This window comes from Dipodomys merriami, unplaced genomic scaffold (assembly GCF_024711535.1).
Source record: "Dipodomys merriami isolate MVZ:Mamm:240054 unplaced genomic scaffold, mDipMer1.0.p SCAF_577, whole genome shotgun sequence".
Lineage (NCBI taxonomy): Eukaryota > Metazoa > Chordata > Mammalia > Rodentia > Heteromyidae > Dipodomys > Dipodomys merriami.
In genome coordinates this window covers 193,079-210,956 of record NW_027206154.1, presented here as the reverse complement: position 1 = coordinate 210,956, position 17,878 = coordinate 193,079, and the positions used below count along the sequence as shown (strand labels likewise).

At 36.6% G+C, this 17,878-nt stretch overlaps 1 protein-coding gene across 6 annotated transcripts in view; it reads right to left on the bottom strand.

The window, feature by feature from the left end:
* The window catches only part of LOC138813031 (BEN domain-containing protein 5), a 624,491-nt gene that overhangs the window by 470,922 nt on the left and 135,691 nt on the right, over positions 1–17,878 (bottom strand). For all 6 annotated transcript variants that reach the window (XM_070001309.1, XM_070001310.1, XM_070001308.1 and 3 more), the window contains exon 2: positions 3,783–3,999. In XM_070001309.1, the coding sequence (XP_069857410.1) occupies positions 3,783–3,999 (217 nt within the window). The remainder of the gene's footprint in view (positions 1–3,782; positions 4,000–17,878) is intronic.

Here is a 17,878-nt window from a genome sequence, read left to right as displayed (position 1 = left end):
CTATATCAAACATCCTGGTAACCAAGAATTTTCCTATATTCAAGAAAAACTAAAAAGTCTTTGGTGTCTGCTTTGGGACCCAAAAGAAAGGGTTTAAATCAACCCCAATTTATTTCATCTGGCTTAGGTACATTATGTGGATGTATTAAATTGACTTCTTTAAGAGTCTGCTTTGGATAAGAAGAATTTCTTTATAAAAAAAATCTAATTGGGCCTAAGTGTGCCATCAGAAGGAAAGGATATGGTATCAGAAGGTAGTGGTTTAAAAATTGGCCCTGATAAAACCAATAATGTGCACTTATCTTAGGGCTTGAACTCAGAGCCTGGGTGCTATCCCTGAACTTGTTGCTCAAGGGGTAGCTTCCACAGCTCCACTTCCATTCTTTTTTATAAAGGAGGGTGCTTACTTGTAGATAAGAATCTCACAGATTTTTTTCCTGCCCAGACTGACTTCAAACATGATCCTCATATCTTATGCTTCTGAGTAGCTAGGATTATAGACATGAACCAGTGTCACTGGCCTGTGAATTTATCATTTTAGTATTACATGATTTACACTCTGGGACAATTCTTCCTACTCAAAAAACTGAATGTGATAAGTATCATAGTCTCTATAATGTTTGAACAAAGAATATAGTCAATATGACAGTCAAGTCTTTCTACGAGTTTGACTCCAGTCTTTCTACCTAACCACATCTCCCAGTACTCCACAAAATAAAATACTTATATCAATAAATCCAGACTTCTCATCAACCTCTACTGTGCAACAACCTTGGTCATTCTTGTCTTCTGGACTGCCTCATCCCCAACTCTATCTTTAGTATTCCTACTTAACTTTCAAGACAGCTCATCTTCTCAATGATGTTTATGCTGAACTTTAACTCTTTAAACAATTCATAATGTCTTTAATTATATACTTTTAAAATACTATAACTACTTGCACATATCTTCCTCTGGTATAAAAGATATTTAGTTTTAGAAATACATTAGGGCTTACATTAACTTGTTATATAGCCCTACAGTGCCTCTTGAAAAGTGTTAACTAAAAGTTTTTAAACTAAAAGTTTAAAACTAAAAGTTTAACTGAGAAACTCTGTAACAAGTCATTTTAAGAGAATATAGAAGTCAAATTTTCTCATTTTATACGTGAAAGGTCCCCAAAATGGGGACATGAAATTCAAGGTCATACAAGTAGTTTCATGTTAGAGATGGAAAAATAATTTAGTTTTCCTGTGGCACAGATTTCAGCTACCCGTCAATATCAAATCTCATCCATATATACAGGACTACCAATTGTCAGGTGAAGAGATGGTCACTCAGAAGTAAAGTTGTCATTTCTTTTTTTTTTTTTTTTTTTTTTTGTCGGTCATGGGGCTTGAACTCTGGACCTGGGCACTGTCTCTCAGCTCTTCAGCTCAAGGCAAGTGCTCTACCACTTGAGCTACAGCGCCACTTCCGGTTTTCTGGTGGTTTATTGGAGATAGGAGTCTCATGGTCTCTCCTGCCCGGGCTGGCTTTGAACCGCGATCCTCAGATCTCAGCCTCCTGAGTAGCTAGGATTACAGGCGTGAGCCACCAGCGCCCGGCTAAAGTTGTCATTTCTTAATATTAATTTACTTAAATGTAGATAGGAGTTCTATTAAATGAGAGTGTCATATAACTGCTTCCTTCTCTTCTTCTCCACTTCCTTCATCTGGATGCCTAGAACATGGATTTAATAATAGAATTCCACATTGGATCAAAAGACAGAAGATCACTTCCCAAAGACAATAGAGAAGAAAAATGAATAAATCTGATGCCTAGAGGCCTTCCAGGAACAGAGCCACAGTATTTCCTCTGCCTTGTTTACACTCAAACTTTTATATAGAAAAGAAAGGAGTTTCTGTTTTGTTATTTTAATGGTTAGTTTGATTGTCTATTATAGGAAGCTTAACTTATTTTATCATTACTCTTATTGGCTTTCTGCTGCTCTCAGCCCTTTACAACACCACCAGACATACCATTCTTTTATTAATTAGACCAGTCAATGTACACTTACATTCTGTCTGACATAATTCTAGGAGGCAATTTGGGTAAAAACCAGAGTGAAATATTCAGATCATATTCTTATACATCATGAGTGTTTAACTTTTCATTCTCTTAAATCATAACAATTCAGCTATCTATCAAAAATTCATCTCAGAATTTCTTTAACAATCCATCTTAATCTGATAGTCTCTGGTAACATATTGTTGATTGGTCTAAGTACATCTAGTATGTTCTATTTTGCCCCATTTTCACCTACTATCCTTCTCCACTCTTTGCTTTGCTCTGAGAGGATGTAGTGTATAGGGTATACTAATGGGTTCTCTTGTCACCTGACTTTTGGCTGGGTTAGCCTTCATGGGAGATCAGTGAAAGTTAAGAAAAGGACTATGTGTATTGTATACCTAACATTTTGGTCAATGACAGACCACATATGTCACCTAGGGCTGTGAAAGTCATTTTAGTTTCTATAAAAATACTTCAGATATTCACACAATAAGAAAAGGTGGCATTTCTTAGAATATATCCTTATGGTTAAGCAATACATGGTTATATTTTTCTGTGAGGCCATTCAGATTACCTATATTTTAAACTAAAAATAACAGTTCTATCCCAGTGGCCCATCAAATAATTCTATGCTTGAGCTCTGGTAACTGTTCCTTCCTTCATATCCTGTAACCTGTTATTGGCTCTAGGAAACTCCATTATATATTGTGCATACTGCCTGTACCTTGTAAACAGCCTATTTATTAAACCTTCCTCTTTGAATTATCCAAATCTGAGCCTATTGTTTCCTGCTAGTATGTTGACTGACGCACCTAGAGTCCATACTTTAAGTTCAAAGTATAGATACCAGATATAAATGGCATGTACCAGAAGAACTGATAGGAAGGTAAGAATAAAGCAAATACATTTTGTGGGATCTTAATATACAGCTTACCTCAAAATATAAAAATATCATGACCAACTTTGGCTCTAGGAATCTGAGGAATAGATATGCTTTCTTTCTTTTTCTCTCTCTTTACTTTTGACTGTTTCCTAGTTATCTAGAAGTAGGATGCATTTCTATGTGGAATTCACAGTTACCAAGCAAAGCTCATTCTTATACCATACATACCAGAAGCCCATTGGATAGTAATTCTGATATTTCTACCAGTACATTTACTTAAGACTTTCAGTATTCCTACTTAGGGGTACAAAAATGCATACTACTTAGAGACTAAAATGTAAAATCAAATGATCACCTGCTTATTCTTTATTATCAACCAAAGTATTGCTGACAAAAAGAACATTATTTTAATTAAATGAGAAAGTTTTCATAAATACGATATAATAACTTCTTATTCTGGTTTGGTCAGGAAGAAGAAAGAGGAAGACAAGATATTTTAGGGAAAATAATGCCCCAGTCCTAAATCCCATAACTCATGAATATTTTGCTTTATATAACAAAGATACTTTCTAAGTATGATAAAGTTAGAAATCTTGAGATGAGAGATTATCCTGGATTATTTTGGTAAACAGTGCAATAAATCACCTGGTAAGACAACATATTTTTAAATCATTAAATTATTACTTAGATAATTATTCTTGATTTCTATTATTACTTAAAAGAGTTAAAGTATTAAAAGTTCCAATACACTAATCTTCAAAGTACTAATATATATTATTTGCATTGTATAAAAAAAACTAATTGATAAATCTCTATCTCAAGGTTGCCTGTTTCTAAATGGGCACCCAAACCAAGGTGCTCGGCTTACCACGCTCTGGCCCAGCTGCTCCCGAAAGAAATAGTCCATGTTTCTCTTTTGGAGGCTGTCAAGGTAATGCTGGAAGCGAGTGTACGTATACGGGTAGCAGTAAGCAAATTGGTAAATATCTTCTTCTCGGTCAAAACAGAATGCAAAGGACATCACATAGTTCTTCCGATGGTCTGGACAGCGGTAGTAGTACACATTTTTAGGTGGCAGCCTTTGCCTGAAAAATAAATATGAGTTTAAGAGATAGCAGTTCAGACCTTAAAGCTAACAAAATGTACAAATGCCTAGAAGAAAAACTTCTAACAGCAAGAACCTCTCATGAGTGTGAGCCTAGAAAACCTAGCAAGATCCTGCCTAAAAGTAAGCAGGAGGGAAGAACGGCAAGCTGGCAGATTAGAAGCACTTGCCATTTTCACTCTGTGAATGAGCACAGTCTTGTATCATAAAAGAGACTAGATTTAAAGAGAGAAAGAGAAGAAGGAAGCTGAAAATCATGAAAGAGGTGATGGGGAGGCAGAAAACCGCAGAAAAACTAAGTCCTCAGCAGAAAAGCATCAAGGAGTCCAGAGCTGGTCTCTGGCTCCTCCAACTGAGGGACAGAAATCAAAAACCGTAATACAAGGTAAAATTGACAGAACCTACTTATGGACCCCAAACTCTAGCTGTTGAAAAAGTCCACACAAGGTATAAACCTGAATCCCTGTAGCTTGTTACAGGGATTGTCTTTGTTAAATGGCAACTCCTTTGCACAACAACTTAAAGATAATAGAAAAACATGTTGTGGTTTATCTATGGCAATAGCTTTTGCAGCTAAGCTTCCTCACCCTTCCAGAAGACTCCCACATTTCAATCTTGAGGATTGAAATTCATTATTTGGCAGCTGAGATGGCATCCCTCCATTCTAGCAACAAGAAAAGATACTACAACCCAGGCATTACCCAATCTCAAGTAATTTGCAAGAAATCACCAATGGAAAGGGTACAGCAGATTGAAATCTATATCCAAAATTGGTCCAGATACATGAATCCCAGTGGAAAAAATCACTAAATTTACGAATAAAGAAGGCAGCACAGTTTTCTTCAAAAGCCAATAATTCTACAATAGAGGCTTTAAGTCATAGTGAAGCTAAAGTTCCAACAACACACTCAACACACACACATACACACACACACACACACACACACACACACACACACACACACACACACACACAAAACCCCAAAGAACTGTCAATGAAATAAAGGAGGCAATGTTTAAATACCTAAATAAACCCAAAAAGCATGCAAACAGGGTTATTCTGATTGAGACCCAAAATATGCATCTCTGAAATACCATAGTGAAACCATTTGGTGCAATTAATATACAATTTTAAAACTGAATGACAAAGAAATTAAAACAGTCTTGGATGGAAGGATTAGCCAGTAGTGTGTTGGGGGAAGGTGTGGGAAGACTAACAAAGAGGGCAAATGAGGATGAACAGGTCAAACTAGTTTATTAGCAAGTATGAAAATAAAACAATTAATCCTGTTGAATGTATTTTAAGAAGAGGGAGTGGAATATAGAGAGTGATGGCAGGAGATGATTATGATTTACATGTATAGAAATGTCATACATTTTCAAGGGGAGAGCCCCCCTTGTACAATTCATGTATGCTAATCAATTTTTTAAAAAGAACCCTGAGTCATGAGCATAGGAGAATGGTACATCACATAGCCAATACCAGACCTGAATTTGGCAACATTTTGTTAAAACTTTAGCCCCTGTTCTTTATCAATTGTTTGGAAAATGTGAAGTTAAGCAAAAATGAACTCATTTTACAGATGTGTTTATCCTTATTTGAAATACATATATGCCCAGGCAATACACAAACTCTGGATGTACAATAATGAATATGACAGACAAAGTCTTGGTCTTCATGGAATGTATATCTTCTAATGGGGAATACTCAATAAAATATTAACAACAAGTCTGTATACTTTCAGACTCTAAAATTTTCTTGAGAGAAAACAATGTGATGATAGAGAAACATTGACACATGAGGCCCACTTTTCCAAGAAAAGTCAGGGTTTTCTTTTTTCTTCTTTTTTTTTGTATTACAAGACTAAGCATTTTTAAAAATAAACTACTTAACTCCTTGTGAATATCAAAGAAGGGAAAGGAATATTCAACATTACTCTACATTAGTACTATTATTTTTCCACAGAACATTCCATTTCCACAGAAATACTTTAGGAAATACTGATATAAATATGCTGGACAGGCAAGTTTGTTACCCAGGAATGCTCATTCTCTAGCAAGGGAACACCAATATATTCACAAGGAAAGGAAAACTTCCAGTCAGAGGTCCCACAACTTGTTTACACTTATCCATTCTGCAAACTCTTCAAGCTTTTCCAGGCAGAATGGCTCTTATCTTTCTCCGTCCTACTCCCAAGCCAACAGTCTAATCTAGTTATGCTACAAACCCTTCAGCTATTCATCATTATAATTAGATCGCAATCCTAACAGTCCTATATTGAAATTCTTGTCCTACCAATGATAAAAGGACACAAATAATGGTTTTCAAGGTGTATGGGAAGTGAGGAGGAAAGTCATTCTCCCTTGTTTCTTCTAAATGTGGAGTATAAGAGAATGAGCAGTTCCTGGGAGGCTAACAGAGGAAGTAATGACTTCCAAGACAGTTGGTTATTGAGTTGGCTTTTATATTCAGCAAATATTTAAGTATTATGTACCAAGCATAGTTTGGTTAAGATAAAGCATAGTTTGGTAAAGGACATTGTAGACAAAAAGGCTAAGATTAAACATGAAAAATGGAAAGGTTTGGAGAAGAAATGAGGTAGTGAAAAACCAAGATTAGTGAAGAAGTAACAGGATGAACTATGAAAAAAAGATAGAATATACATTGCTCTGCATTTGCAATGTGCTTGTAGATACAAAAATGCAGTTGGCAGAATAACCTATTCTTACTAGTTCAGATTTGTATTTAGGAAAAACACCTACCTGGTGTATCTGGTTTGTGGTAGTCACTAAGGGCATAACTCAAAGATCTGAATATGAGTCTCTAGTAGCCCTAGTCAGCATTCATTACTACACAGGTGATTCCTAAAGCCATAAGGTCCCTTAGGTTATGATGCTATTTTCAACTCTTCACTTACCAGTGTATCTGCACAGGGCCCATGTTTTAAATCCAGTCACTCTTGTTTTCTCTCTCATAGCCAAGTTTAGCAGTTTGACTCTGTGAGACTGTATCTTCACTGAATTTGATTATCTTCTATCAGGAGAATCATCTATTGCCCGGAGCTGTCCCAGCTGCTCTCCAGAGTGGGTCAGAATGCCTAACCTGATTAGCAGAGGGAGTGGAGGTAACAGGCCCTGGGTATTCATTCAGGGAAGTTGAGATGCTGCTTGGGTTTAAATTTTCCAGACCCATCTAAGTATACAAACATACCAATTTGAGAAGAGTTTAGTATGACAAACTCATCAGGGCTTTTAAATAAAGCAAAGAATAAAGGCAAAGGAGGCTGAGATTAGGGAGGAGATATCTCTTTTCCCTTTGGAATGCATTTTTAATTTTCTCTTATTTTTTCACATATTCTCATTTTGTTATTTTTTTTCAAATTCCTTATTGTGATTAAGTGATTAACTAATTTCCCAAATTTCACAGTATTGTTGGATAGTGGTGCTCAGTTAAAGTTACAAACACATTCTAACTTTCATCAGGCAAATTGTCTTTCGTCGTCCTAACATTTATGAGTTCTATGAGCTTTGCAATACAGTTCTTTCATCCACATTTGGTGATATGTACATTTCTTTTGTTTTGCATAGCATCAGCTATTCCCTCTTTCCCACTCATTCCCTCCCTCCCATCACTGCCATTGAGTTGCTTAGTTCATTTTGATCAATGTCCAGTGCAGCTGATGGGTCCCACTGTTGTATGTTTTTCCCTGATTCACTCTAGTTCTGTGTCCTCCTCCTGTTTTCCCTCCAGTGTGCTCATATATACCATGTATATGATCAGCAGCATGGGGTTATTTATTAGTGATTTGACCAAATGAGTGGAAGTCCTTTGTTTCTTAAGCCTTGTTAATTTTGTTGTATTACATTACGTTTTGGATTTAACATCCACTTATCAGGGAGACCATATATGTCTTTGTCTCTTTGCTCTTGGCTTACCTCACTCAACATGATTTCTTCTAGCTCCATCTATTTCCCTGAAAATGCCATTATTTTGTCCTTTCTAATGGCTGCATAATATTCTATTGTGTAAAAATACCACAATTTTTGGATCCATTCATCTGTGGTGGGGCATCTGGGTTGTTTCCATATCCTGGCTATTGCGAACAGTACTGCAATAAACATGGAGGTGCATGTGCCCTTGTATACTGGTTCCTGTTGTTCAGGATAAATGCCTAGAAGTGGTATGGCTGGGTCATAAGGGAGGTCAATATTTAGCTTTCTGAGGACCCTCCAGACTGCTTTCCAAAGTAGTTGTATAAGTGTACATTCCCACCAGCAGTGTAATAGGGTTCTTCTTTCTCTGCATCCCCTCCAGCATTTGCCGTTAGCTGACTTTAGGATGTGGGCCATTCTGACTGGGGTAAGGTGGTATCTCAGGGTTGTCTTTATTTGCATTTTCTTTACAACCAGGGATGGTAAACATTTCCTCATGTGTTTCTTTGCCATTTTTATCTCTTCTTCTGAGAAGTCTCTCTTTAGTTCCTTTGCTCATTTAGTAATTGGTTTGTTAGGTTTGGGAGGGATTAGTTTCTTGAGTTCCCTGTATATACTGGATATTAACCCCTTCTCTGATATATTGCTGGTAAATATTTTTTCCCAGTTAGTTGGTTGTCTTTCTAGCTTGGTTGCTATAGCTTTAGTTGTGCAGAAACTCAAGTCTCTCTCCAATTTGTTGTGACCCTGGGACTCTGTTCAGGAAGTTCCTGCCTGTGCCTATAAATTCAAGTGTCTCACCTACTCTGTCCTGCAGTAGTTTCAGAGATTCAGGTTTGATGTTAAGGTCTTTAATCCATTTTGAGTTGATGTTTGGTGCATGGTGCTAGGCTAGGGTCCACTTTAAGTTTTCTGCATGTGGCCTCCCAGTGTTGCCGGCACCAGTAGTTGAACAGGCTGTGTTTCTTCCACTGTATGTCTTTGGCTCCTTTGGCTGTGGTTTTATTTCTGGGTCTTCTAATCTACTCCATTGGTCTTCGGGTCTGTTTTTGTGCCAGTACCATGCTGTCTTTGTTATTATGGCTCCATAGTAGAACCCTTAGCCAGGGCAATAAGGCAAGAAAAAGACATTAAAGGGATCCGCATAGGGAAGGAAGAAGTTAAACTATCCTTTTTTGCAGATGACATGATACTATACCTTCATGATCCCCCAAACTCCATCCCCAAACTCTTAGAAATTATGAACCACTTCAGCAAAGTAGCAGGATACAAAATCAACCCACAAAAATCAGTTGCCTTCCTGTACACCAACAATGTACAAGCAGAGTGGGAAATAAAGGAAGCAACCCCATTCATAACAACCCCTCCCCCAAATAAAATATTTAGGAATTAACCTCACCAAAGACATAAAAGAACTATTTAACAAAAACTATAAAAACTTTAAAAAAGAAACTACAGAAGACACCAGGAAATGGAAAGATCTTCCATGCTCTTGGATAGGCAGCCTTTATATAGTGAAAATGGCAATACTGCCAAAATTAATATACAAATTCAATGCAATTCCTATCAAAATCCCAATCACATACATTTCTGAAATTCAGAAAACAGTCCAAAAATTCATATGGAACAACAAAAGACCTAGAATAGCCAAAACAATTCTAGGCAAAAAAGACAACATGGGAGGGATCTCTGTGCTGGACTTCAAACTCTACTACAGAGTCATTGTGTTATTTTATGCACATTATGATTTAATCTTCACAATAACTTTATGAGCCTGGGATTATAAGCACCCCTTCTACACAGAAAAGAAAACCAAAGCTCAGAGAGGTAAAAACCTTTCAAGGCTGCTAGGTTAGTGAGCAGCAAGGCCTGTTTTAGATGGAGGCCAGTGTGGTTCCTGTCTGTGCTCAGAGCATGATACCTTGTCACTGTCCTTTTGTTGTTGCCACTCAACTCACTCTCATTATCTTCTACTTCAGAAAGATCTGGTTGTAGAGTGCTCTCACCAGAAGTACATTGCTGCTGAAAAACCCCTTTGGACAACTCTGTCCTAACATTTCAGTTTGATTCACAAGGCTTTCTATGATCTCCTTGAGAGGGAGGTATCAGCACCCATCTCTCCCTCTTGAACCCTAAGCTTTATTCACAGTGAACTAACTCAAAACTCCCAATCACAATTGTATACAACACCTTCATTGTGTGTATTTGATCTTCCCTCCACTTGAACTGACTCTTGTTTTGTATTTTGAGAACTCCTATTCATAGATGTGTATATGATTGATTGTTAATAAAGGTTTAAGTATGTTTTAAATGAACTAATTAATGAATAAAAGAATGTATACATAAATGTCTATCTTTAACATATTTCCTCTCTCCTGCCTTCCCTAACTATTCAGGTTATATAATCTTTCTCTACTTAGACAAAAGTGTTTTATCACCTGGTTTGCTTCCTAAGAACAAGCAACAGATACTTAGGAGACAAAGAACAGAAGGATTGTGCTTTGACTTCTGTGTTATATTCCTGTCATCCTAAGCTATGTAGGAAGCTGAGATTGGGAGGATCGTGGTGCCAGGCCAGAAAAAAGTCTGTATGATTTCATCTCAACAGCAGGAAGCCAGATCCAGTGGCATGCCCTGTCATCTCAAATAACTACAGGACACTTAAAATAGGTGAATCATCATGCCTCTGCAGAATGTAAGATCCAAACTCAAAAATAGCAAAACCAAACTAAACCAAAACAAACAAGCAAAAAAAAACAGGGCTAGAGGCATGGTTTTGTGGTCGAGTGCCTGTCTAGCAAGCTTAAGAACATAGGCTTCTTGAAGATGAGAACCATGCCATCTATTTCTTCTTTTCCCCACTAGGGCTGCATAGAGAGGTCTTGTTTAATAGTACTTGTTGATTAAAGAAGTAAAATAAAGAATGAAAATGGAAAGATAAAATATGAAAAAAGAAAAGAAAAATGAGGATCATAAGAAGGCAGATTTTAGTTTAGTATGAACTAGAGACTCTTCAACACAGATAGTGGGAGAGGGTTGTCCTACAGGGCAATACAACATGAAAGCTTTAAGAGATTCCCAAAGAAAGAGCCTGTCCTTGATGTCAGGTTATGTGAGGCAGCTTCTGATACTTAGCACAGACACTCTGGGATAATACAAAGAAGTGATGTAACAATATTAACAATTACTAAGGTACTATTATATATATATATATATATATATATATATATATATATATATATATATATATATATATATATATATATAGAACCATTTTGTCAGGCCATTCCAAGCACTTTATACTGTAATAACTCTTATACAACAATACTCTAAGATTATTCCTGTCATTGAACAACATGATGAACATTATGATAAAGAACATTTCTGAAAATAAACATGAACTCCATATCTCAGAAGACCTCTGGAAGGAATTAGTCCTGTAACAGACCTGTATGTTCTCTCAAGACTGAACATAATGGCCTATCTCCTGGATGAAGTCACTGTTCAGGGTCCATTCTCTAGCTTTCTTTAGAATGCTGAAATATAGAACCCCTCATTTCCTCTCTAATTGAGCAGAAAATATACTTGGGAATAGGAGTTTTCTCTAGATTTAGTATTTACCAATTTCCAACTATATTTCCTCAAATTAGCAGAAAGGGAAATAAAAAAGAATTGGTCTTCTCCAGGTACACAAGCAAAAACATCACAAAGTCGCTCAGCTAACTCCCAAAGGAAGTAATGTATACTAAGGAAGTAATGTATACTAAGTGTCCAGTTTATGCCAATGGTGTGTTATTTATTGTGCAATACTGACGAGCAAATACATAATCTTCCCAATATATCAGGCAGGGGTGTACCACCTGAAATTCATGTAACAATTGCAGTTACACAGTCATTTAATACTCCATTTAATTTATTCAGGGACAGGCAGCATATTAGCATCCATTTTCCCAGGTATATTTAAAATTGAAATCATAATTCATTCCTCTTCCCTTTGCAGGAGAAGCAGAATCTCTCATCTGTCATATAAGCCAACACATGGCCTTTAGTCTATGTTCAGTTGGAACCATCAAGACATTCTCCCTGGCTTGAGCCAGTTGGCCCCTTCCTTTTCCTTCCCAGTGTCTGGCACAGCTAGATGTCTGGCATGGATGCCCATATTATTAATCTATCCTCCCTAGGCAAACAGGGCCCAATCCTAATTCCAATCCTATCTTCCCCCAAATAACGATAATAATGCTCCTGTCACTACCATATCTGTTCTTATCTCTCTCCACACTTTGTCACAGCTAATCTCATGGTGAGTCACAGGGAGGGGGAGAAAAAGTGAGTGAAGGAGTACTCAGATATGGGCAACACATTTTTATACCCTAGGGTCTAATCAGATTACCATCTTATCAGGGGCCAATGGGCACTAGAGGTGGGAGGAGAGAGACAGTGCTATATATTGCCTGCCAAGTTTTAGATAACAAAAGGATACTGCTCGCTTCTTGAATTAACCTTTTGTCCTTTATACTGTATTGTTTATTTTTCAGTTTATTTTATACGTAGGGATTTTTTTTATTTTGCCAGTGCCTTCTGGAGAAGGACACCCACACACTGTGGCAGCAGCTGCTACTGTTAATTCCAAGCCATTAAAAAAAATTAAAATTAAATCCAATTACTTTGGCTGGTTTAGAGTAAGAGAATAGCTGAGACTGATTATTCCCTCTGGTATGATGGTAGACAGCAACAACATTCCTTCCTACAGTTGGCTAGTGGCAAAATGCCAAAGCAGTCAGAAAGTACAAGGACAGTCACCCTGTGCAAGGGTGCATACTCTATCTACTCCAAGCCAGATTCCTCAGAGGTAGCAAGAAGTTGCCACAGGACTAGATGCTCAGATTTAGATTCAAGTCCAAGTTTTTGTTGAATGCTTGCCCTGTATGCACTTCTATGTGATATGTGTTTACTATGGTAAATCCTGTAATACATCACAGGGTTGTTGATAGTCTCTTAGGTAAAAAAGACTGTGTTTTCAGAATGGTCCTTTGCTGGCAACGGGTTCATCTATATGAGGCAGTGGTATGCCAGAGCTGCAATGAATTAGGCTTGCACTGAAATTTTGTATTCACATTATTTTGTTATTGTGTCATAAATAGAACAAGAATAAGGACTTAGGTTTCAAAGTTACTAGATTGGATCGTCATGTAGTCATCCTGTATGAAACCTAGTATAAGAAGGTATCCAATAAACATTTTGAATGAATAAATGAATAAGTATGTCAGGCAGAGCTGGTTTTGGGTGCCTTTTAGGAATGTAGTTAATTGTACAATAGAAAGAAGGTTGGTGTGGGCTCTAAGCTACTTCCATTAATCATTGGTCACACAGCACTGGACCCGGGTTTCTCCTTTTATAAACTGAAAATAATATCACAGATTTATTGTAAAAATTCAATAGTGGATACATAGTAGGGGCTTAGTTCATGGAGACTATGATGTATGTTCCATGTGATGAAAACCTGGCATCATGTTGTGTCTTGATACAGAACAATGAATTACAAGTTCATATTACATGCACAGGTTGTGAAATGGGCAGTGTGGGTCAAGGTAGATAAACAAGGACAAGGGAAGGGGGCATCTTAAACACATGTCTATGAAAGAAAATCAGTAACAACTCTATTTTCTCTTCCCAGTCCTTCCCAATTGCAATATAGCCAAATACATTCCTTTCATTTAGGTGGTCCTCTCTAACAAAAGTAAGTTGTGTTCAAAGATAGGAGTTAACTTCTTTTCTTACAAATGATAGTAAGAAAACTATGCACAGATATTACCCTGGCTGGTAGTTTGTACTAATTTTACCAGTCAATTGTGTTATAGCCCATGTGTCTGCCTTTAAGATATATTGAGCACTCAGATCAGTAGTTTCTGGTATGTATAGTAAATACAGAAAACTAAAGATTAGATACATGTGAGGAATTCTGAGCATAGACAATAGACAAAAGTCTGAGGGCTCTTGACAAACTTTCCTTACTGTAAATCTGAATATATATATATATATATATATGTATATATATCTATATACATACATACATATATGTTGTATGTTCTATATATTATATGTAATGTATTATATATTCTGTTATATATTCTATATTCATATTGTTTTCTATCTTCTTTATTTTTTGTTCTGATTCTAAGACTTGAACTCAGGGCCTGGGCACTGGCCTATGCTTCTTTGCTCAAGGGTAGTATTCTACCACTTGAGCCACAGCTCAACTTCCAGTTTTTTTTTAGTAGTTTGTTGGATATAAAAGTTCAGGGACTTTTCTGCCTGGGCTGGCTTCAAACCATGATCCTCAGATCTTAGCCTCCTAAGTAGCTAGGATACAGACATGAGACACTGGAACCCAGCTCTCTTTTACATCTTCAAAAGAGAAATTATACATGTTAAAATATACACAAAATTAAACTATGCAATTTTTGTATGAAGCTCACATTAAACCACAAAAGACACATGTATGAACGTACACACAAACCCAGAGGTGTCAGTAAGACAAAATTGCCTTTTCTCCCTACCATTTGTCATCAGTGGGATTTCAGATAATTTAAGCCTTTCATGTTGGTTTTGTTGTTATTAATATGACCTCTAAGTTTTGGTTACATTTTGTTCAAAATAATTGAAAATCTCTAATTGAGTATTCATTAAATGAAGTACCAAACTACCTCACCTTTTAAAGGTTTTATTGAATTGCAATTATTGAAAACATAGTTTATAAACAAAAAGATGCACCATTTGTCTTTATAAAAGCAAGGGAGGAAATATACAAATATAAAATATACAAATTAAAAGAAAGACTTTATTATGAAATTCAACAATTATTACTTTGGGATACCTCAATTTATGAGAATAATTATTTGATAAATATCCAAAGTTTAACTGAATATTTATATGTTCTACTAAAGTGGGCTGAAGTTAAGAAGGCCTATAGTTGTACATCTAGGTGAGTCTTTAAAGGAATCAGAAGAGAAAGGTTATTTGATAAATTTTAATTAGTGAATGAATAGGAATAAGCACAACAAGATTGGCAAAAAATGGGTTAGAAAGTGGAGGAGATCTTTTATTGCCATTTCTATTTAAATACTAGGTATGTGTCTATTTAGTTGGTTTAGATCTTCTTTGTTTATTTTGGGTATATTAATATTTGCTAAAAATTCTTCCATTTCTTCCTGATTCTCAAATTTGTTAGCATTAAGGTTTGCAAAGTATTTCCTTATAATGTTCTGAATCTTGTTTGTTTCTGTTGGGATGTTCCCATTCTGATCTCTGATTTTATTTATTTGGTGTGTTCTCTCTATCTCGCTTTTGGGAGGGTGGGGGGTCAGATTTTCTAAGGGCCTGTCAATTTTGTTAATTTTTCAAAGAACCAACTCGTTTTGTTCACCCTTGCTATGGATTTTTTGGACTCTAATTTATTTAAGTCTGATTGAATTATAATTATTTGTTTCCATCTACTGGATTGAGGTTTGACTTGTTGCTCATTTTCAAGGAGCTGAAGGTTCATCATTAAATTGTTGGTTTGAGATTTTTCCAAGTTGTTGATGTAGGAACTCAGAGCTATAAATTTTCCTCTGAGTATTGTCTTTGCTGTGTCTCTGAGGAGCTGGCATTTTATATGTTTGTAATTGTTAAATATCGTGAATATTTGAATTTCCTTTCTGATCTCTTCAATGACCCACTGATGATTCAAAAATGTGTTGTTCAGTCTACAGAATTTTCTATCATGTCTTTTATTGCAATGTGGTCTGAGAAAATTCAGGGAATCATTTCAATATTTCTGAATTTGCACAGATTTGCCTTGTGACTAAAATGTTGTCTAATTTGGAGAATGGTCTATGTGTTGCTGAGGAGAATATATATTCTGATGCTGCTAGGGTTAGATGTTTCTTAAGTCTAGTTGGTCTATGCATTTTTTTAATTTCTGAGATATCTCTGTTGAGTTTTTGCCATTTGATTTATCCAAAGGCAATAGAGGTAGGTTAAAATCACCAGTGATCAATATGTTTGGATCTATTGTGGGGTTAGTAGTGTTTGCTTGATGGGTTTGAGTGCTCCAGCATTTGGTGTATCGATATTTAGAATTGTTATATTTTCCTGTATATATTCCTTTATTAGTATGTAATGTTCTTCTTTATCTCTTTTCACTAATGTTAATTTGAAGTCTATTTTATCTGATATTAGGATTGCAATTCCAGCCTGCTTACAGAGGCAATTTCCTGGATAGATTTTATTCCAGCCTTTCACTTTCAGAATATGTTAGCTTGTGTGAGCAAGGCATGTCTCTTGAAGACAGCAGATAGATGGATCTTGCTTTTTGATCCAACTAGTTCATCTATGTCATTTAATTGGAGAGTTAAGTCCATTGATATTGAGAGTTAGGATTGAGAGGTATTTCATAGGTCCTGGCATGTTATCCATCTTCATAGGAGCTGTGCCTCCTCAATTGTTACTGTGATTATCTGATTCTCTGTTTAGGGGTCATTTCTGCCTATATTGTGTTCTTATTGGTTTGCTATGTGTAGGATATCTTTAAATACCTTTTGTAATGCTGGTTTGGTGGAGATATATTGTTTCAATTTTTCTTTGCAATGCAAGGTTTTTATTTATTGCTTGGTTATAAAACAGAGTTTAGCTGGGTACACTATTCTTAGTTGATAGTGGTTTGTCTATAGGATATGGCATACTTCATTCCAAGGCCTTCTTGCTTTCATGGTCTCTGCTGAGAAATCTGTAGTTGTTCTTACTGGTTTTCCTCCTTAGGTGATTGATCTTCACTCCCTAACACCTTTTTTTGTATTAATAAGCTTTTTTTAATTGTGAAAATACCATACAGAGGGGTTACAATTACATGAGCAAGGTAATGAGTACATTTCTTATCAAGTATTGTTGCCTCCTCCTTTGTTTCCCCTTACCATCCCTGCCCTCCCATCTCCTACCGCCCCCTCCACCAAAGTTGTAAAGTTCGTTTTTCAACATGATCTTTTGTACATCTCATTTCCTTGGTCTCTATTGATCCTGTATGGAAGGAGGGATGTTCTGGTCTGGTCTGGTCTGTTTGGAGTTCCAAAGGCTTCTTGTATCTGAATGGGCCTATCCTATTGGCTGTTTCGGAAGTTCTCTGCTAGGATTCTGTAATATATTTCCTTTTCCTTTAGCTTCCTTCTCTAGGCCCTCCTCAATGCCCAATTAGCCTTAAATTAGGCTTTCTGATTGTGTCTTGGATCTCCTGAAGGGATAAATCTTATTTCTGAGATTTGTTTTAAATAATCTGTTCTTTCTCTATAAAGTCTAGACTATCTTCAATTCCAGAGATTATATCTTCTGCATTGTCTAAAATATTTTCAAAACTTTCTATTTTAGCTGGGCGCCTGTGGCTCACACCTGTAATCCTAGCTACTCAGGAGGCTGAGATCTGAGGATCACGGTTCAAAGCCAGTTCGGGCAGAAAAGTCCATGAGACTCTGATCTCCAATAAACCACTTGAAAACCAGAAGTGGTGCTATGGCTCAGGGTAGAGTGCTTGCCTTGAGCTGAAGAGTGCAGGGACAGCGCTCAGGCCCAGAGTTCTAGCCCCATGACCAGCAAACAAACAACAACCAAAAAACCCAACTTTCTATTTTGATTTTTATCTCCCTCCCTTCTGGTTAGTCATTTTTAATGGCTTCCATCTCTCTATTGAAGCTTTGTTTTAGATCTTGTATGGACTTCCTTACTGCCTCGATTTGGGTTTTCAGTGTTCACTCTCAAATCCTTTATCTGAATAGCTATACTTTCATTGGACTCCCTTTCCTTCTGTTGCCATTCATTCAGCTTTCTGTTTGTGGATACCATGAATTCCTACATTAAAGTTTGGTTAGCCTCATCATGCTTATGAATAGCCATATGCA